This window comes from Notamacropus eugenii, chromosome 3 (genome assembly GCF_028372415.1).
Source record: "Notamacropus eugenii isolate mMacEug1 chromosome 3, mMacEug1.pri_v2, whole genome shotgun sequence".
Lineage (NCBI taxonomy): Eukaryota > Metazoa > Chordata > Mammalia > Diprotodontia > Macropodidae > Notamacropus > Notamacropus eugenii.
In genome coordinates this window covers 397,894,713-397,916,557 of record NC_092874.1, presented here as the reverse complement: position 1 = coordinate 397,916,557, position 21,845 = coordinate 397,894,713, and the positions used below count along the sequence as shown (strand labels likewise).

Below are 21,845 nucleotides of genomic sequence, written 5' to 3'. Positions count from 1 at the left end.
ATTCTTAGTATCTGAAATCTTGTGAACAAGAAAAGTCTTATTCAAGTTGGTTGAAACAGTTTTGGCCGAATGGCAAAAAAGAAAACAGAGATCTAGCAGTCATTTTCTGAAGAGTTCATTTGACAACAATGTGCTTATCTGAACAGATAATGAGATTTTATAGGATAATGCACAAGTTCACAACAGATTGCAAGGTAGCGAAGTGAGGTATTGTTTGTACTTTCCTATGGGTCATGTTGTTAAGGGTTTTTTTTGAAACTCCTTTATTTCCTGGTTGGTTTTGCCTTAAATGAAATACAAAACCAAGGCAACATGAATTGAAAGGCAGATTTCCTCTCATTGCCTTTTTCCTTATTACCAAAATATGTGTGGGTTTCTGTTCCATGCAAGCAAGTTTCTTTTATAATCAGAAATGAAAAGCTTTAGAGACTGGAGAGAAACTGCTTATTGAAAACTAGATCTCTTGAGGGCAAGAGAGAGTATACTTATTACATGAATATATGTATTTCTGGGCCACTCAAGCCACTGAATTTCTCTTACAGTTTAGCAATGAATAGCTTTATAAAACAAAGGGAAAAAAATCTAGTTGGAAGTTTGCTAGCAAGTTTCTCTCAGGGTGGATTAGAAATTTGTACACATATGAATTTGTAATACCCTTTGCTTTCTTCTCTCTGTCCTCCCCACCCTCTACCTAAATGACCACAAAGGAATGAAATACCTTGCAGTTCCTAATAAAATAATTTTACTACTGCTACTTTTAGTCAATTCAAATTGGACTCTTTAATATATCTGACCCAGAATGCACATGCTCATACTTGATATCTTTCCTTTAGTTAGATTTACAGGAGAAACTGCAAATCTGTGGGAATAAAAAACCCTGCAGACTAAACCCTGAATTGAAAAAGTTAGTGCTGGCACAGCAAGAGTTACCAGTTGAAGATATGGGAAAACCTACCAAATTAGATCACTTCAATTAAATCAACTAAATCTCTTTTTTTAACCTTTTCCCATGGCCAGAAGTGGCATTAAGAATGGACTGACAAGCTATCCCATCAGTCAGGGTTGGCCAAGTTAGAATGATAAGATAATAAAAACAATACGAACAACAATAATGCATCTTTTCAAAACACAGAGAAGGTAACTGGATATCAGAATTAGGAAGAGACAGCAGAACACTGTCCAAATACACGGCTGAGTCTAACCAAAGTTCCAGAAGGAAATTGAATGCTATGAAATTGCAGCAACCAAGCTTGACTTGAAAGAAGAAATAGAACAAGGCAGTTCCTTACCTTTTTGGAAGAAGTGGAGGATTATGAAGTTTGAAATAATATTGACAATGTTGGACTTTTTTCCGTTGTGTTGCTTTGTTGAACTGATTTCTATCTTTTAAAAATTTTTTTGTTATAAGGATAGCTCTCTGTGAAGGGAAGGAGGAGAGAAAAATTGGGAAATATAGGTACTGTAAAAACAAAAGATACCATAAAATTTGTTTTGGAAAGAAATGCGAAAAAAATATTGGATTTTTTTAAAAAAGGAAAAACAACAACAAGAAATTCCACAAATTTTTTAAAAAGAAATAAGAAAATTTAGAATAGAAAACAGGTCTGAGATTAATCAATAAACCAGAGCTTCTACTAAAGAATTCAGCAAAACAAATGAGTAAGTAGGTAGTTAATAAATGTGGATGGGTGAAAGCCAGTTTGATTGATAAGGCCGTAGATGCCCCCCACAACCCCCAAGCAAGTATACAAAAACCCAGACATTAAGCTCCATTTTCAACCTTTTCCTGGAATGGTACTATTAGAATTAAATTTCCTTTTTCCCTTCTCCTCATTTCTAGTTCCCTGCTCATGTCCCTCCTTCTTCATTAGGTAATTTTATAAATACTCTCACTTTTTGGGTTCTATAGAAAACAAGTCAGCCTTACCTTGGTAAGATACTGCTTCTTTTCTCAAACAATCTATGAATTTTAGCCTGAGGGTTTCTATCAACTGAAGTATGGATCCTTCCTCCTCCCACCCCTGCTACCTGGTGCTACCCCACTGCAGGTACAGGGGCTGTACATTGAGATTGTCCCTGAAATCAGCTTTCTTGCCCTATGAGGGGAAATAAAGTTTATTAATTCTGTGTAGGATGATGCTTTTCATCTAGATTCTCCTACAATACAAAAACATATGTCTATAAAACCATTGAAACTGTAAAAAAGGAATGAAAGATTTGGGATTCAAAACTATAGATAAGGAAAATTTGGTAAAACAGAGCCAAAGGATAACATCGTTAGAAGAATTCATATTCTACAAAAGTCAAACTGACCTTGAGAAAAGGACTCAGAGATAAACTGAGGATTATTGATATCCTGGGAAAATGTTATTGATTTGAAAATTCTGACTACCGTACTGTAGGAACAATGCATGAAAATTATCTAGGAATATTGAAAATGGATGACAGAGTTCTGATCGATGGCAATCCTGGAGGACAGATAAGATCTTTAATCTCTAAGCAACACAGTAGTTAAACACCAAATTTCAATGTCTAATAATAGATACTGCAGGCAGAAAAGAGAGAGGCTTTTAGATATTAGGGAAAAGCTATTCAAATAACCTTTGGAATATGATATAATATCCCTCCCCCACCCCAGCCAAGGCAATCAGAATCCATCCCAAAATATGCAATGTGGAGCATCTTCATCAATAACAAAAGATTTCACCAAAAAAGGGACTGTAAAAAGAAGTGCTATTGATGCCTTTTTCTTGTTATATCACAGTCATTCAAGACATTCTTTCTTTCCCCAAAGCTTTCTCTTTCAAAGCCTTCCCAAAGAAAGCTATTGTCATCATTCTTTCTAAAGACACCAGAGACAAACAGGTTACTTGATCTAGAAATACTTCAAATGGGAGAAACGCAAGACAAGTAAATAAACAGTTAAGAAGCAAAAAAGAAATCCATATAATTAACAAATTCTCTCAAGGTTTGGGGGCAAGATATGGATATTGTTTTGGTTTTGGTTTTTTTAAAGAAAATTACATTGGTTGAGAGACAAAGAAAGATTATCTAGGGCCAAAAGAAATTAAAATGATTAAAATAGGAATGACAGTAAATTTAAATTGTGTGGATTAAAAGCTTCTTCATAAGTGAATCAACATTTCTGTTCGATTCATTCTTCATTCCCAGGTTAGCCATAACCCCTGAACAAAGTTAGCCTGCTCTAGGAGAATTTGTTCCTCTTTGCAACCAAATGACTCAGTTATCTCAAATACTCCTCCTACTGTTTACATGGCAACCAGGAAAAGGATCAAAGGTCAGCTTAAATCTCTAATTATTGTTGAGAAGTAGCTGAGAACGGAAGACCCATGAAACGTAAAAGCATCCCCCTGGAATAATGTCTTCTTTGTGACAGTGGGGGACAGAGAAAACAGAAGAGAGGAAAGCATAGTTTAAAAAGATACTTTCCCAATAAAATCTGGGGAGTAGTGCTAGATTATATGACAATGAAAACTGTCTCCTTTTGTTCAATGACTATATTGCCTATGTCACCTTTATGATAATCAGTTAGTGATGTAACCTCTGTTTCAGTTCCTTTTTCCCCCAAACTGTAAAATACTTGGGAGTGTGAAGGAAATAAAATAACCATTGGCAGCCATTCTGGAAGGAAAATTTCCTCTGTCAGATCTAAGTACTTTTCTGGCTTCCTCCAGGGAGGCAGACAGGTGATGAGCTTTGCCCTCATATTTCTACCTTATTGAAGGTATACTGCAGTTTATAGTCACTGATTAACCCCTCCCATTGAGGCAGGGCTGCTGGGTAGGCCTCTGCCTGGCAGAAGACTTAGGGCAAACACTCTGAGTGCTGGCTGAGGTAAGAGAAGAGCTGAATTTAAAATGTCCACCCGGTACCACCAAGCTGCGACTGATGGCTACCTGGAAATTCTGAAAGAGGCTACCAAGCGAGATCTTAATCTGTCTGATGAAGATGGCATGACTCCCACACTCCTGGCAGCCTACCATGGCAACTTGGAAGCTCTGGAGATCATCTGTAGTAGGGGGTAAGTTTAGACTATAGTTTTTGATAAAGGCCAAGTTACTCAGGGGATTTTTTCACATGAGAGTAAAGTAAATGGCACGTGGGACAAATCCTACAAGTCTTTCCTGAAGTCTTTAAATAACTGCCTCCTTGGGAAATGGGGAAATCCTATAGTTAGCGCCTCTTCCTTGTGTTTTACAATTCTGAATGACAGGCCTATCTCAATAATAATGATTGTGATAATAATAATAGACATTTACCTAGATCCAGAAATGCATTTTTTTTTAACCATTGAGCTGATGCTAGGTTTTTTGTTTTATTTTGTTTTGCCATTGAGGATGGAGCAAGATGATCTGGTGATAATGGCAAAGAATAGATGATGTTTCTTTTATAAGCCAGAGACACTGGAATGTGTTGCCAAGGATAAATACTTAAAAATCTTTGCTGAATATTTTCAAGACGATAAACTCCGTGTATCTGGCATGATTTTAAAATGCAGTTTAAATGAGTAGGAGGTGGGGATAGGAGAGAAGCAATTCTATTATTTTATGAATCTTTTTACCCAAAAGTAAATGCTCAACTTTTAAGAAGTTCTATTTCCAAGAACATTACCAGCATAAATTCCAGTTTATAGAATTTTTATTTTCTCTTCACCTATGAAGTCGCTGGATGAAGTTGTTCCCTTCTTGAAGATCTGGTCCCTGACACCGTAGCGAGACCCAGTTTCAAAGTTGGATGGCAGGCTTATTTATGAGTCAATTAAATAAGCTATAAATAGGACTTTGAGTTTGCCTCACTATGGGAACTACTTCATCCAAAACTAGGCCTAAACAATGATCTCTCTTTGTTCTAATTGAGGCATTAGCAATTTGCTTAATTCTGAGGACCACCAATAGAACTAAGCAGTATATGTGTTGGGGGGAGTGCAATAAAGGGGGAGGGAGGGAGGGAGGGAGGAAAGGAGGGAGGGAGGGAGGGAGAGAGGGAGAGAGAGAGAGAGAGAGAGAGAGAGAGAGAGAGAGAGAGAGAGAGAGAGAGAGACAGAGAGAGAGACAGAGACAGAGAGAGAGAGAGAGACAGAGAGAGAGAGAGAGACAGAGACGGGGGGGGCATTACACAGAAAGAAAGGAGGAAAGAAATTGAAAAGATGTTTATGATGGAGAATATCAGGGTCAAGGCCAGCCCTAGACATAGTGGTGAAATTAGCAAAGTTTTACGTATTCTGTTCAACTTTGACATTGACTTCCCCCAACTCCCAATTATAGGGATGTCTCCCTTAGTCTGCTACTCTCCTGCTGTTCCTTGACTCCCTTACTCCTTAACCTTTCTCTGCTTCTCTGTGAAATTTATTTAACATCTACTCTCATTAGTTTCAAAGATGATCTAATAAACTAGCTTTCCCCAATGTGCTAATGGAAAAAGGCTTAAAAGCCATTCTGAGGTAAATTATATTAATGGGAGCTTTTTCCAGCTTTGTCCTCTAGTCCACTTGTAATCCACAGGTGATGATTTCAGATCAGAAAGGTAAGAATAGTTTTAGGCACTGAGCTTTCCATGCACCTCTAGGATGATGCCTATCCACTTATTTTCATATAGGATTAGCTTTGGGCAGAATCATTTCTTCAGGATCTACCTTACTCCAAGTACAGAAAAGAAAATAATCAAGGTGAGGTTACCACAGAATTCCTTGTATTCCACTGAAGATGCTAACTAATTCTCAATGAATAATAAAACAAGATTCAAAAGCCAGTCCCTACCAAAAAGGATTATTCACTTAGAAAGAGAAAAGGGGCCTTAACAAAATATAAGAACATTGATTAGCCAACACAGCACAATTGTGTCAGATTGTACGAAAGGTATTATGGGATGAATGGTAGCAAAGGGGGAAGATGAACCACTTTCATTGCATTATTCAAATCAGAAAAGAAAAGTAGGGGAAAAGAGTTGGAACCTCAGCTGAACACTTTCAAGGACTGCCAATCTCAGCACAATATATGACAAGGATTGGGATTAACATAGGGAGTTATAGTGGAGAGATGAGAGTGGGGAAGGAAAGGAATATGAAAAAGGAAGAGAAAAAATCATATACCTGAAATTTCATTCCCCAGGGATCTTTAAGAATTGGAGGAATAGTTGTCTAGGATAATTTATGTATAATCTTTCCTAGAAGCAAGGGTCTAAACTAACTGACCTTGAAGGTCCTCCATTCCAGCCTCAGAATTGAATAAGTAGATTCTTAGTCATATCCATAATGTGATAGAAAACATTAATGTGACTCAGTGACCAATGCTCTTTGACACAGGCACCCTTTGCCTGTGACACTGTCACATGGACTAAGTGACCAATAAAGAGATTGCTTTATCATCCCAAACAGCTTAGTCCCATTATCAGCTCAGCACATGTCCCAATTCAGAGATGACCTAAGGGAGATCAGTTCAGCTGCATGCATATTCCATGGGATGACCACCATTGCACATTTAAGTATGGAACTGAATAATACTTATCTTGACCAGCTTACTATAAACAGAATTAGAAGAAAGAAGTTGAAGCTGAGTGTAAGGATGGTTGATAGGTATTCCTTGGTGAGACAAGGGCATTGACAGTTGGTCTTATTAGACATTCCCAAACAATAAGAAACATCAATGCATAGAACATTTGGTAATCTAATATGGTGCTCAAGATAAGTAGTTCCAAAAAGATCACTATGAAAACAATTATACCTTATGCACTAACATTTATTGTACAGAACAAAGAGAAAAATTACAGTAGAACTTGATAAGATCTTCCAAAGTAAATCAGCACATACTTGGTTACTTAGTGACTTCAATGCAAAGGTAGGACAAGGTAACAATGACAAGAAATATATTGAAAAAAAGGATCAGCAAAAAAGAATGAAAGAGTACAAAGATGAAGCCTTAAGCCTAAATGCCATGATTTTCTTCAAGAAAAGATTCATTAAGCTCTAGACGTGGTGAGAACCAAACAGCATCACAAAAGAATTTATTATCTTTTTAATAACTGGAAATGCTTCATTACTAGTGTGGGAGCAATTCCTGACCAGTCAGTCTGTAGACTTGTGAGATCAAAGATCAAAATGAATACAACACAAGGGGAAAGAATAAAAGGAAATAAAACATATGGAATGCAGTTGAAACAATTTAAACCTGACTTATAAAACAAGTTATTTTATAACTTGTTTATGTTATACAAACAAGTTATAGGGAGGAGAAATGAGGCTGGTGACCTTGCACAGATTTCCCTCACTCAAAACAAATTCAAGTACAAGTCACATCATCATTTCTCTGATGGCATGGTCTTCTTCGGCAACAAAGAATGAACCCAATGAAAAAGGTATGATAATGGTAGGAAGGGCATTGACACAGATAATAATTTTAACTTTAAACCAATTATCATAACATGGAAACTCAAAGAGTCTAAAGTCTTAGTCAGCAAATTCTTGATTTATTCACCAAAGAGAAAGAAATAGTAGCCAGAGGAAGCACTAACCTAGAATGAAACTCATTTATAAAATCTTGTTTAGTGGATGATGCAAGATTGTGAGCAGTATATACTGATAAACCAGAGAAACAGTGGACTTTATCAGAGAGAAGCAATATAGATTAGAACCAATTTAAAGAAAGTTTGACAATAGACCCAACCAAACAAGTTCATCCCAAGAAAATTAGGGATGAGAAAGGAGAGAGAACAAAAAATTTAAAAAATGAAAAAGATTTATAAGGATTTTTTAAAATCACAAATATCTTTCATCAATAAGGACAGAACCACCATACTTATACTCATAGAGGAGACAGAAATGATGCTAGAGAGAAGCAAGGTGGGAAAGCAACTGGATTGGATCAAGTATACATTGATGAGATTGATTCTGGAAGTGACACAATTATGAGGACAGGATGAGAGCAATTCATCTCTAGGCAAGGAAGATACCAAAGATACAACTATTTTTTGCATCTGTGAGAAGAGTGTAAGAAGAGAAAAGGACTTAAACCAGATAAGGAGGAGGACCTAGAGCAGGTGTGTTGGAGGCATTTGGACCATTGAGGTACATCAGAGGTTGAATATGACAAGGAAAAATTTTGTGAAATGGGATAAATTGAAGAAAACTTTAAAAGCAATCTCCAAGCCCAGATGTCCACATTCTATTTCTTGGTTGAAAAAAAAAAAACATGGTAAAGGACAACTAAAGAGGATATAATAAAAATGGTAAAATAAATAATAATTGTTGGGTTTTACATAGTATTTTAGTCTGCAAAATATATTTCATCCTCATAATAACCCTGGAAGGTTTGTTGTTCAGTCATTTTAGTCATGTCTAACTCTTTATGACCCTATTTGAAGTTTTCTTGGCAAAGACACTGGAGTAGTTTACCTTTTCCTTCTCCAACTCATTTTACAGATGAAGAAATTAAGATAAACAGGGTTAAATGATTTGCCCAGGGTCCCATAGCAAGTGAGTGTCTAAGGCTATATTTGAACTCAGATGTTCCTGACTCCAGGTCTGGAACTCTATCTGCTTTGTTGCCTAGCTGCCTTCCTGGAAGGTAGGTGCTTTTATTATTTCCATTTTACAGATAAAGAAATTGAGGCAGACAGAAGTTAAGTGACTTGTCCAGGGTCACACAGCTAATTAGTGTCTGAGGTCAGACTTGAACTCAGGTGTTCCTGACTCCAAGGACACGGTGCCATTCAGCATTGGCATAAAATTAGCTAGTAAAACCTGAAGAATTATCAAGTTTAAGAAGCCTAAGGAAGAGATAATTCCAAAATGAGTAAAGGGAAATAAGAAAAGGTTACTGGTACAATTAAAGAATAAAGGAAATGAATAGAGGGGATTAGTGGGTTGGGCAAGTTAGTGAAACCTATAGAACGCTGGTACAAAAAAAAAAAGGAGGGAGGTGTGGCTGTGAAGTTGTTGATACTAAGGAAAGGAAGCTAAGTGGTATTAACTGGCTGGAAAAATTTTTAACAGGTGTTTAGGGTTGAGGATTAAGTACCCACAAGTCAAAAACAGAAGCAGGACTGAAATCTCAACTGTTATGGAGAATAAGTGACTTAGAGGCTATTTCTGCTACAGCTGAGTGGCTATTATCTGTGTTCCCAAGTGTAGGCTAATCTCTCTCCTAGATAGTCATAGTGTCATAGCTATAAAGTTGGAAGGGACCTCAGTGGCCATCTATCTAGTCCAACTAATCCTCTAGATGAGGAAACTGAAGCCCAGGGAAATTAAGCTCCTTTCCCAAGTTCATACGTGTAGTAAGTGTCAAAGAATGTGTCTCCATAGTAGTAAGTAGGATAGAGATCATTCAGTATCTCAGGTGTCTATGTATGATTGGCCTTGTGGTGTTTAATATTTTCGTCAATAACTAGGATCAAGACATAGATGGCAAATTCATCAAACCTGAAGATGATTTTGACTTTGCTAGATTTCTCTGGTATAGATACTTCTTCCATTGTTTCATATTGCAACCCCTCTACATTTCCTTGTCCTCTGTGATTCTTGACTATGTCTTTCTATCAGTTCTCCATAGACTATCTACCCAACATTCTAGAGCCATCATGAAATGATTCCTGGCTATCAGAATTTTTTTTAAAGACTTCCTTTCATTGTAATGTCCAGAATGAGTGTAGGATTTAGAATCTGAAATTGTTGTTTAATCATTTTCAGTCATGTCTGACTCTTCATGACCCCATTTGGGATTTTCTTGGTAAAGATCCTGGAGTGGTTTGCCTTTTCCTTCTCCAATTCATTTTACAGATGAGGAAACTGAGACAAACAGGATGAAGTGATTTGCTCAGGATCTTATAGCTAAGAAGTGTCTGAGGCCAGATTTGAACCCAGGAAGATGACTCCAGGCCTGACACTCTATCCACAGAGTCACTTAGCTATCCATAATCTGAAGACTTGGGTTTAAATCTCATGTTTGTCATGCACACTTGTGTGATGCAAACTACTTAACCCTTTGGGCTTCAGTTTACTCATCTGTAAAATGAGGGGATGGACTCAGTGATCCCTAAGATCCCTTCTTGCTCGATATCTATGATTCTATAACCCAAGATCCCATCTACCTTTAAGAGTGGAATTTTTTCATCATTTTTGAAAGTTGATGTTTTAAGGTTAAGGACTTGATTGGCATAATAGAAACTGTAACCTCAGGAATAAGAACAACCAGTGTACACCAGGGCAGAAATGGGAAATAATAATTTCTAGAGATACAGGGAAATTATTCCAAGGACTGAAGTCTATCTATGGATGAGCTGGCTTTGAATGTAAGTTGATCTAAAGGAATATAGAAGCAGAAAATTCCTTCCTTGAGGCAAGGAGAATTTTTTTCACACCCAATGTAAAGCTTTACATATATCTGTATTGGATTTCATCTTTTTAGATTCAGCCCAATATTTTCTATTGAGACCTGTTTAGATCCTGACTCTGCAAAGGGTACATATCTGAGGAGAGCTGACATACTAGATGACAAACTCATTGATAATGCAATGCCAATGAAACCCTCAAACTAAGTTTAGTATAAATTTAATTTTGTAGGTTCAACCATTTTAAGCATACTCTGTAAGTTCACCAGTAAAGAATTTTGCAAGAGATTCTTCTGTGAAGTGTTTAATGCTTTCCTAATGTGACATTTAATTTCCTGATATCTGTTTTGTGAATCTGGAATTTTGCAAAGTAGATTTCTTTAAAGAGGAGCATACTTGTAGAATCAGATTGGTCTTTGTTAATGCAATTTCTCCACACTGGAAAGTCATTTGCAACAGTGAGACATGGGAAAATTCCACTCACCTGTGGGGTTTTTTCAAGCATTTATGACTGGACTCAGAACTCTGTCCTCTGTTGGGGAAAAATGCTTTCCATGCTTTTCTTTCTAGCTCTAGTTTCAGTTCAACTTGTGAAATTTCAGGAAAATGTTATCGTGTGTTTTTTAAAAATTATTTATATTGCAGTCATTGAGATATTTTATAATCATCTTTTGATGGCCAGGGTTTCTAAAGAGGCTTTCAACAGTTTTGTTTTAAAATAAATAGAACAGTGGGTTTTGGAAACGAGAGGCTATGTTTTTGTTGTTGTTTCATTTTTTTGTCTTTTTCAATATGTTTATTTATTTTTAGTTTTCAACATTCATTTCCACAAATTTTGAGTTCCAAATTTTCTTCCCATCTCTCCCCTCCCCACACCCCATAATGCCTTGCATTCTGATTCCCCTTCCATCAGTATGCTTTCCCTTCTATCTCAACCCTCCCTTTCCTTATCCCCATCTTCTCTTTTTTCTTGTAGGGCAAGATAGATTTCTATACCCCATTACCTGTATTTCTTATTTCCCAGTTGTATGCAAAAACAATTCTCAACATTCATTCCTAATACTTTGAATTCCAACTTCTTTCCCTTCCTACCTCTCCACCCATCCTCACTCAGAAGGCAAGCAATTCAATATAGTCTATATATATGTAGTTTTGCAAAAGACTTCCATAATAGTTACGTTGTGTAAGACTACTATATTTTCCTCCATCATATCCTGCCTCCCATTTCTTCTATTCTCTCTTTTGACCTAGTCCCTCCCCAAAAGTGTTTACTTCTAGTTTTTCCCTCCTCCCATTTGCCCTCCCTTCTATCATCCCCCTCACCCCACTTGTCCCCTTCTCCCCTACTTTCCTGTAGTGTAAGATAGATTTTCATACCAAATTAAGTGAGCCTGCTATTTGCTCCTTAAGCCAAATGTGAAGAGTAAGCTTCACTTTTTCCCTCTCACCTCCTCCCTTTTCTTTGAAAAAGCTTTTTTTGCTTCTTTTATGAGAGATAATTTGCCCCATTCCATTTCTCCCTTTCTCCTCCCAATATATTCCTCTCTCACCCCTTAATTTTATTTTTTTAGATATCATTCCTTCTTATTCAACTCACCCTGTGCTATCTGTGTGTGTACATATATATGTATGTGTGTGTGTGTGTGTGTGTGTGTATAATCCCTTCAACTATCCAAATACTGAGAAAAGTCTCAAGAGTTGCTAATATTATCTTTCCATGTAGGAATGTGAACAGTTCAACTTTAGAAAGTCCTTTATGATTTCTCTTTCCTGTTTACCTTTTCATGTTTCTCTTGATTCTCGTGTTTGAAAGTCAAATTTTCTATTCACTTCTGGCCTTTTCATCAAGAATGCTTGAAAGTCCTCTATTTCATTGAATGATAATTTTTTTCCCCTGAAGTATTATACTCAGCTTTTCTGGGTAGGTGATTCTTGGTTTTAATCCTAGTTCCTTTGACTTCTGGAATATCTTATTCCAGGCCCTTCAATCCCTTAACATAGAAGCTGTTAGATCTTGTGTTATCCTGATTGTATTTCCACAATACTTGAATTGTTTCTTTCTGGCTGCTTGTAATATTTTCTCCTTGACCTGGGAACTCTGGAATTTGGCTACAATATTCCTAGGAGTTTCTCTTTTTGGATCTCTTTCAAGAGGTGATCAGTAGATTCTTTCAATATTTATTTTGTCCTCTGGTTCTAGAATCTCAGGGCAGTTTTCCTTGATAATTTCATGAAAGAAGATGTCTAGGCTCTTGTTTTGATCATGGCTTTCAGGTAGTCCCAAAATTTTTTAATTGTCTCTCCTGGATCTATTTTTCAGGTCAGTTGTTTTTCCAATGAGATATTTCACATTGTTTTCTATTTTTTCATTCTTTTAGTTTTGTTTTGTAATTTCTTGTTTTCTCATAAAGTCATTAGCTTTCATTCTGCTCCATTCTAATTTTTAAAGAACTATTTTCTTCAGAGAGCTTTTGAACCTCCTTTTCCTTTTGGCTAATTCTGCTTTTTAAAGCATTCTTCTCCTCATTGACTTTTTGGACTTCTTTTGAGAATTGAGTTAGCCTATTTTTCAAGGTGTTATTTTCTTCAGCATTTTTTTGGGTCTCCTTTAGCAGGGTGTTTACTTGTTTTTCATGCTTTACTTGCATGTCTCTCATTTCTCTTCCCAGTTTTTCCTCCAACTCTCTAACTTGATTTTCAAAATCCTTTTTGAGCTCTTCCATGGCCTGAGCCCATTGAGTGGGCTGGGATACAGAAGCCTTGACTTCTGTGTCTTTCCCTGATGGTAAGCATTGTTCTTCCTCATAAGAAAGAAAGGGAGGAAATACCTGTTCACCAAGAAAGTAACCTTCTATAGTCTTATTTCTTTTTCCTTTTGTGGGCATTTTCCCAGCCAGTGACTTGACTTCTGAATATTCTCCTCACACCCACTTCGCCTCCAGCCAGTGCCTGGGGTCTGAGATTCAAATGCTGCTTCCCAGCCTCAGGGCTTTGGGTGGGGGCAGGGCTGCTATTCAGTGTGACATTAAGTTGAGGTGCTCAAGTGGGGGCAGGGCGGCCTCACGGGCTCAGTTCCCTCAGGGGGTTTATGCAGAGACCTTCAACAATGGATCCTAGCTCCTGCCTGCTTGGGGAGCCCTGGTCTGCTGCCGCCTCTGCTGCTGCCTCCTGAGGAGGCCTGAGTTATGGGGGCACCCCACTCCCCTCTTGGCAAGCTGAGAAGACCCTCTCACCAACCTTTGGGGCCTGTGGGTGGAGGGACCTGTGTGGCTGCTGGAGATTCTGTCCCTGAAGCCTACTCAGATCTGCTCCTCTCGGTGCTGCGTGGCCAAGGCAGGGCTGGGCTCGGCTCCAGGTCCGCAGCTCGAGGACCTTTGGTGTCTGTTTTCAGGGCTCTCTGGAACAGAAATCTCATCTGCTCCATTGTTCTGTGCCTTCTGCTGCTCCAGAATTTGTTGGGAGTTCTTTTTTACAGATATTTTATGGGCTGTGGGTTCAGAGCTGGTGTATGTGTCTTTCTACTCCGCCATCTTGGCTCTGCCCCTCCTCATTCTCTTTTTCAAGAATGCATATCCTAATTTCCTTTGTTCCCTTCTCATAGGGGGCAGCTAGGTGGCACAATGGATAGAGTGCTTATCCTGAGTTCAAATCTAGCCTCAGACATTTTCTAGCTGTGTGACCCTGGGAAAGTCACTTAACCCTGTTTGCCTCAGTTTCTTTATCTATAAAATGAGCTGGAGAAGAATATGGCAAACTACTCTAGTATCTTTGCCAAGAAAACTCCAAATAGGATCACAGAGAGTCAGATACAATTGAAAAATGACTAAACAGCAACCACATTCTCATAGGACATGGATTCAAGTTCCTTTATCTTCCTGGTTAATTTCCTCAAGCTTATCTGTATTCTTCTTAAACTGTGACATCCAGAATAGAACAAGATTCTTGAGATGTAATCTTATCATGGTAGAGTACATCGAGATAGCATCACCTTGTGCCTTAAAACTATAACTCTCACAATGCAGCCCGAGGTCTCTTGGCTCTCTTGATTGCCACCTTACACTGTTGATTCATTGAGCTTACTGTCCATTAAAATCCCATGCCTGTTTTTAGACAAATTGTTTGACCATTCTATACTTGTGAAGCTATTTTTTTTTCATCCAAGGTTTAAACTATATTTATCTGTATTGCATGCCATCTTATCATGTCAACCCAATGTTCAAGCTATTGAAACCTTCTGGGATCCTGACTCTGTAGATGCTAAAAACTGGGAGGGGTAGCTAACAGATGATGACAAATTTGATCAACATCCCATCTGTCCCTTTTTCTAAGTCATTGATAAAAAATCTAAAAATAGCATAGAGCCAAGGAGAACAGACCCCTGGAATGCTCCAATGGAGACTTTTAGACCTTTAGACAAATTGTCATTGAACCCCATTAAACTATTCCTTTTTTCAACTAGTTTCAAATCCTTCAAACTATATTATCATTGAACCTATATTTCTCTATCTTGTCTATAAGAATAGTATGAGATACTTTACAAAATGCTTTGCTAAAATTTATGTAAACTTTATCTACAGCATTCCCCTTGGTTCCATAGCCTTCTGGAGGATGAAGTTAAGGCAGATGTGCCTTAGATAAAGAAAGGTCTCCAATAGATAGCTTACTAAAGTGTAGGTCTGATCATGTCTCTAGCCTCAGTGATAAAATCCATAGTCCCCATTTGGGCTCTTAAGGACCTTTACAATCTTCCTACCAGCCTATCTGTCTAGACTCAGTATTTGATATTCCAGACAATATATTCCTGAACTGGACAAGGTACCTTACTAGAGTCAGCTCAATGCTCTAGGACTGTTGGGATCATTTTGTATCCCAACTCTTACCATCCAGTATGGGAGCTGCCCCTGTCAACTTTGTGACATTTACAAATTTGATGGCCTTTATCCAAGCCATCATTAAAATTGTTAAATATCACAAGGCCATAACCATTTGGATGCCATGTTGATTTAGACCATCTACATGCCCTAGAGACCTCCTGCCAATTTTATTTTTTCATTGAACCATTAATGACTACGCTTTGATCTTTTCTTACCCATATGATTCTTTCTTACTGCTTACAAACATGTCTGATATTTCAACCAGTTCAGAATCTAGTTGTATGATCATCTGACCCACAACTCTATCTTTCTTGGAAGTATAGTATGGAGTACTTTATCAAATACTCTTCTAAAATCTAGCTGTTATATATGTATAGCATTTCCCTGATCCACCAGTTTATTAAACCCTGTCATGAAAGGAAATAAGATTAGTTTTTCATGACCCATCTCTTATAAAGCTGTGCTGGCTCTTTGAAATCATTGTGTTCTTGGCTAGGTGTTCACTAGCCATTTTTTTTAAGGATTCATCTAGAATTTTACCAGATATCACCGTTCACTGCATACTTTATTTCCTCTTCTGAAAACTGAAACATTTGCCCTTCTTTAGGCCCATAGAGCCCCTTCCATTTTCCACTATATTTCAAATATTCCAGACAGTGAGCTAGCCAGTTTGAGTACTTCAGGATGCAGCTCAGCTAGGCAAGTCAACCTCAATTGATCAAGAGTGATCAGTCCTTACTTATCTTGAGTGTTAACTCCTGTTTGGCTATTTTGTTGTGTTGTGTTCTCCTTGCTAAAGAAAAGCAGCACAATGAGAAACGAACAACTTTACTTTCTCTCTCTTGTCATCCATTTCAAGCAACAGACCTATCCCTTCTATCACCCTCTTTTTTCCTTCCATAATATAGCTTTTTTTTTTTTTCCAAAATACAACTTCTTTTAATTGACTTTAGCTTTCTTCAGAGAATTCAGCTTATTCTAAGTTTTAGGGCTCCTGTCACTTTGTTTTCTGGCATATAATAAGTGATTAAAAAATGCTTTTTTTTTTTCACTCATTTATAAAACCACAACAAGCTGTGCCCTTCCTATTTATTTTTACCTTCTTTCCACATGACCCTGATGTTTATTCTTTTCCTACCAAATTCTTCTGGTTCTACTTCTTCTTGTTCTGTGTTGGCCTTTTGTATTAGAAAGTCAACATTTAGGGATAAGTTCAGGAATGCCTGGGGCCTTTCAGTCCAATCAGCGATGACCCCTATAAGCCTAATTTCAAGATTGTTTATCTTCCTGACCAACACTGACAAAATTGGGACCATCCACCCTAATTTAGCTCTCTCTTCTCCACAGGTCTACTCTTCAAGTCACCTTCCTGTTATTCCCCACTCTTTTCGCTGTTGCTCCAATCTGAGGAGAACAGTCATTGGCCCTTCTCTTTTAGAATGACACTTCCTCTACTCCTGATTCCATTGCCTTCAATCTCTTCTGGGAACATATCCTTTCATTAGCTGACTTCTACTTTTCAATCTCTCCTTCATCTAGTGTCTCTTTTGCTACTGCTTACAAATATGCTCAGATCTCCCCCAACCTTAAAAAAACTTCATTGAGCCTACTGTACCCTCCAACTATCATCCTATTTATTTTCTCTTCATAGCTAAATTATTTGAAAAAGCTGTCTACACACATTACCTCCATTTTCTCACTCCATACTTGCTTTTCAACCACATTGCAATAAATATCTCATTTCTGATCTCATTACTCAAGTTAAATTATCTTTTCCAAGGTTATCAATGATTTATTGTCATATCTAATGACTTTTTCTCAGTCCTCATCCTTTTTAATCTCTCATTTTTTAATGATATTAACCACTCTCTCCTCGTTAGGTCTTAGTGACTTCTTTTTCCTATTTTTCCCCTTCCTACTTGGCTGTTCCTTCTCAGTATTCTTTGCTGAGTGTAATGGTAATGGAATTTGAAGATCTTCCCTGCCCCTTAATAGGCTTATGTGATCTGCTTTGAGCTCTGGCCCAGCCCACAGACTGAGTCACGTGGAGCAGATGGTAGGAGAAGTTTGGTGAATGGATGGGGCAGGAAGTGTGCAGCAGGAAGAGAGAGTGAGGTAGAACTGAGAGAGAGAGCAGGCAGAGCAGAGCTAAGCAGCTAGAGTGAGTGAGAGAGGGAGTGATTTTGCCTAAGGGAGCTTGTTTGTGGGGAGTCCTGATGGAGCGAATGATTGGGGATAGCCATGCTCCCTTTGTTGGTAATGTGTACAAACTTCATTGTTACCATGGTGGAATTGGCTTTCTGGTACCTGAATAAATATTTTGGTTTTGTCTTTGGAGAAGAGAGTTTATATTTTGTGAATTTACCCTGGAAATATGCCTGCTGTGGGTATCATATTGGCACTACAATGGGTTATCATTAATGTCCCACCTCCTTTGCATGACTTAACCCCAGGGCCTTCTTCTTTTCATTCTCTACAGTTTCTCCTAAGAATATCATCGATTTTCCTGTATTCAGCCACCACATCTAAGCAAACAACTTTCAGATAAATTATATCCAGTCCCAGGATCACTCTTAAACCCCAGTCTGACTTTATCAGCTGCTTATTGGATATTTTGAATTGCATGTCCCATAAGCACCTCAACTTCCACACATCTAAAATAGCACTCATTATCATTTTTTCCCTAACCCTTGCCCCTTCCTAACTTCCCTATTTCTACTGCAGATGGCCCGATCCATCTAGCCATCCTGGTTCCAATTCCTAGAATTATCCGTCTTGGACTCTTCCCTCTTCCTCAACTCTCATATTCAACCAGTTACCAAGTCTTGTCAATGCTATCTTCATTAAATCTCTCTTGTCCATAACTTTGTCACCTCTCCTGGAGCCATCAACCTGTCTTAAATACTTGTCACCTCCTGCCTAGCTTACTTCAATAGCCTGAAGTGGTCCTAAGATCTCCAGTCTTTTCTTCTTTCCAATCTATCTTCCATGTAGACACCAATCCTAAAGCACAGTTCCAGGTTTATTGCAATACTCTCATTTACACATTCTTAAGTTCCAGTCCCAATACATGACATTCCATATCCCGCCTCAGTTCTTTGCACAAAAATTTGCCCCCAAGTCTAAAATGTACCCTTTTCATCTCTCTACCTCTCAGATTCCCTAGTTTCTTTCAAAGTTCAACTCAAGTGCTACCTCTTATAAGCAATCTCCCTGTTATTTAGGGCATCTACTTCTGGGAAAGTACTTTGTACCTATTTTATATCTACTATTCTGTGTTCATGCTGTTTATTATCAATAGAATATAAGTTTCTTGAGATCAGGGACTGTTTCAGGTTTGGATTTATGTGTTTTCATTGTGTTCTTAGTACCTCATACTGTTCCTGATACATAATAGGTGCCAAGTGAATAAACATAGGACAATAACATGTGTTTCCCACCCTTTCTCTTCTAGGGGTGATCCTGATAAATGTGACATTTGGGGGAACACTCCCCTCCATTGTGCAGCCTCCAATGGACACATCCACTGTGTTTCATTCTTGATCAACTTTGGTGCCAATATATTTTCCCTAGACAATGACTTACAGTCTCCACTAGATGCTGCTGCCAGCAGAGAGCAGAGTGAATGTGTTGACATCCTAGACAACGCTGCCAGGAATCAGAGTATCTTGAACCCCAAAAAGGTTGCCAGACAGAAGGAGCAGGCTCAAAGAAATGCCAGGAAGCAGATTAAGGATTGTGAAAAACTTCAGGACAAACATCAGGATAAAATGAATCGCACATTCAACAAGGAGAAGGGTGGGACCCTCACTTCTTCCAAGGATACTTTTTCCGGGTCATTGTCTTCAAACTCCTCCATTCCTAGTATATTTGAAACTTTCTCCAAGGGTTTGAAAGATACCTTCAAGGTAAGATACAAGAACAGGAACACAGAAGAAGAACAGATGGGAAAAGGAACAGAGAAGAAGAGCAGGAGAAGGCAGCAAAATGTGATGGAAGTATTCCAGGAAGATGAGGAAGAGTCATTCACAAATGGTTTTAAAGATAAGATGCAGCTCACCGAAGATGAGAATAGTGATGTGCCTCAAGAGTCCATTTTCAACCGTCCTGGTCTGGGCAATATTGTGTTTAAAAGAAATTCAGCCATTGAAGATATCTCAGACAGCAAAAGAGAAATAGGGTTTAATATAGTTTCTGGGTTACTCCAGAAAGGAGGACCAGGGGGCATTGGTGAGACTAACCCAGATGCCGAAACAGAAGAAGAAGATGAAGATGCTGTGCCTTGGAATGAGAATGAAATGGAATGGGAGGAAGATGAAGCAGATATTACCCCCCTTGAATTGTTCTTGATGTCTCAGAACCTGAGTGAGTTCATCCCCATCCTTATGAGAGAACAAATAGATCTAGATGCCCTCTTACTTTGCTCAGATGAGGATCTCCAGAGCATACAAATGCAGCTGGGCCCAAGGAAGAAAATCCTCAGTGCCATAGGCAGGAGGAAGCAGCTACTGCAGCATCCTGGCCAGATGACCGACACAAGTCTCTGATGAATGAGTGTGTGCAGAGGGGGTAGTGAAGAGTATGTGACCTTTTTAATGTAGGTCTGGGAAACATCTTGATGCCAGATGACTGCTTCTCTCTCTCCTCTTTCCATACCTAAAAAACGAACAAATAAAATCTCAAATCCAAACAGCCACTTGGAAAATCCCCCATTATCTTTTAGGGGAATCTTACCTTGACTTGAAGATGTCCTGTAGTTCTTCACATCTTGAACTCTGGGGATATTCCATATAAACCACCATTGGGTATCACAAAGAGACCAAGGGAACATAGAATGGTGTCTCATTTCACAAGACCTTTTCAAGAGTCTTTGCTGATTCATCTTAGGAAAGGTCTAGTGAATAACAATGAATAAAAAAAACACCTTTCTGGTTTCAACTTCAAACTTAAACTCATTTCTCATCATATTATAACCTGCTTCTTTTATTCAAATTCTTCTAAAGTGAGTAGACCAGACCATTTAAAAAAACCCCTTTACATTTCTGAAGTAAACACCAAAAGCATTATCTAGGGGTGGTCTGAAGACACAGAGGGGTCCCTCACCTCAACTTTGGATGATCATTTGGCATTGATATTACAGGGTGGCCAACACAAACTCTGTGTCTACTAAACACCCACATCACCAAAATCACTTTCCAGCAATCAGATGGTTCCGACTCCTCATAGCACAAAACCAGAAGGTGTCCAAAGTCACATTCCCTGACACCACCTTCTTTATTAGTACTTCATGCTCCCAAATCAAATGTACTTATCAGGTACCTATTGTCAAACTCAACAAATGGTGAATAAAGATGAATGCGAAATCATTTTAAGATGCTTACTTTAAGTTCCTTAGCATGTTCATTATCAAATGCCAGAATTCTCACTGTGATGGCATTTGGGGGCAATATATTCTTTGTCTTAACCTGCTGAAGAATGATTTTTACCAGAGATGCCCCTTGATGTAATCTGTCCTCTGCCATATGCTCTATGACTGCCTCCAGTAACTCTTTAAGACAAAAGGTGCAGAGATGGTACACAATTTCCTCACAGGGAGCACCCTATATTGATAAAAATGCCAGCCAAGACCAAAAACACAAACAACAACAATGACAGCAAAACCCAAGCAAGCAAAGAACTAGTTCTATTTGAGGAGAAAAAATTTATCTGTCTTCCAATTACAGCCACAGATGAACTGAATTGGTAGTAACTACAAACTTGACTTTTCGTTGTTGCTCTTAGACAACTGATCAGCAGGGATACCTCCTGTAAAACTCAGAAAACAGTTTTGAACAATAAGATGATTTAGGCCAAATCCACAACTCATTCAATTTATTTTTTTCCTGCTCAAATCACTAGGACATTTAATTGCTGGGGATTTTATTTCATTATTCAAGTTCTTCAAGAATTACAGGGAATGAATCACAGAATGATGGAGCTAGAAGGGACTTTAGTGACCTAAGTTCATCTTTTTATAGATGAGGAAACTGAGGCTCAAAAACGTTAGGTGACTTTCTTAAGGTCACACACATATCCAGTAAGTGGAAGAACTAGCATTCGAAGCCATGTCTTCTAAGTACAAGTAACTTGTCATTAAACCATATTGTTTTCCTTATTGAGTTATGTCCAGGAGAGGGACTAGATAAATTCTTAATGCTTTTCCCTATCTGTAGGGTCTGTGCTTCTTTACCTGTAATATAGCACTGCCTCTGGCCTCTTTCCTCCAATCTACACTCAAATGGAAGGTTGGTTCTGTCAAATTCAGAAATACATCAAAGTCGTAAGTGGAGGAATAGAGCAACTTTAATTGAGATAACAGGGTAGCAAACCTGTCACTCTAGGGAAATGGCCCATGAGTGCAGAGTACAATAGATTTTGCAACCCAAGGAATGAAGAAAAAGGTTTTTATACTTTTTGAAGAAAAGAGGGAGGAGGTTGTATGAGGTAGCAAGACCTAGTCATGACACCTCCAAATACCTTTGGCAATCCAGGCAAGAAAAATCACTTCATTCTGGCTGTTTTGCCCTTTATATCATCAATTCCAATGGAAGGGTGCAAGGACATTAGGAACTGAGGTCCAGCTTAAGT

The 21,845-nt window shown here is 38.3% G+C and overlaps 1 protein-coding gene across 1 annotated transcript; it reads left to right on the top strand.

Annotated features, from left to right (window-relative positions):
- The first annotated feature begins 3,798 nt into the window (after window positions 1–3,798).
- Window positions 3,799–20,584, top strand: ANKS4B (ankyrin repeat and sterile alpha motif domain containing 4B). Its single transcript, XM_072597917.1, has 2 exons — window positions 3,799–4,042; window positions 18,673–20,584. Exons 1-2 carry the CDS (start codon window positions 3,879–3,881, stop codon window positions 19,763–19,765), a joined length of 1,257 nt encoding a protein of 418 aa, XP_072454018.1. The 5' UTR covers window positions 3,799–3,878; the 3' UTR covers window positions 19,766–20,584.
- Window positions 20,585–21,845: the final 1,261 nt, after the last annotated feature.

Coding starts and splice junctions, on each gene's coding strand:
- ANKS4B (XM_072597917.1), top strand. CDS start 3,879: ATGTCCACCCGGTACCACCAAGCTGCGACTGATGGCTACCTGGAAATT. Junction 4,043..18,672: donor GAGATCATCTGTAGTAGGGG/GTAAGTTTAGAC, acceptor TTTCTCTTCTAG/GGGTGATCCTGATAAATGTG.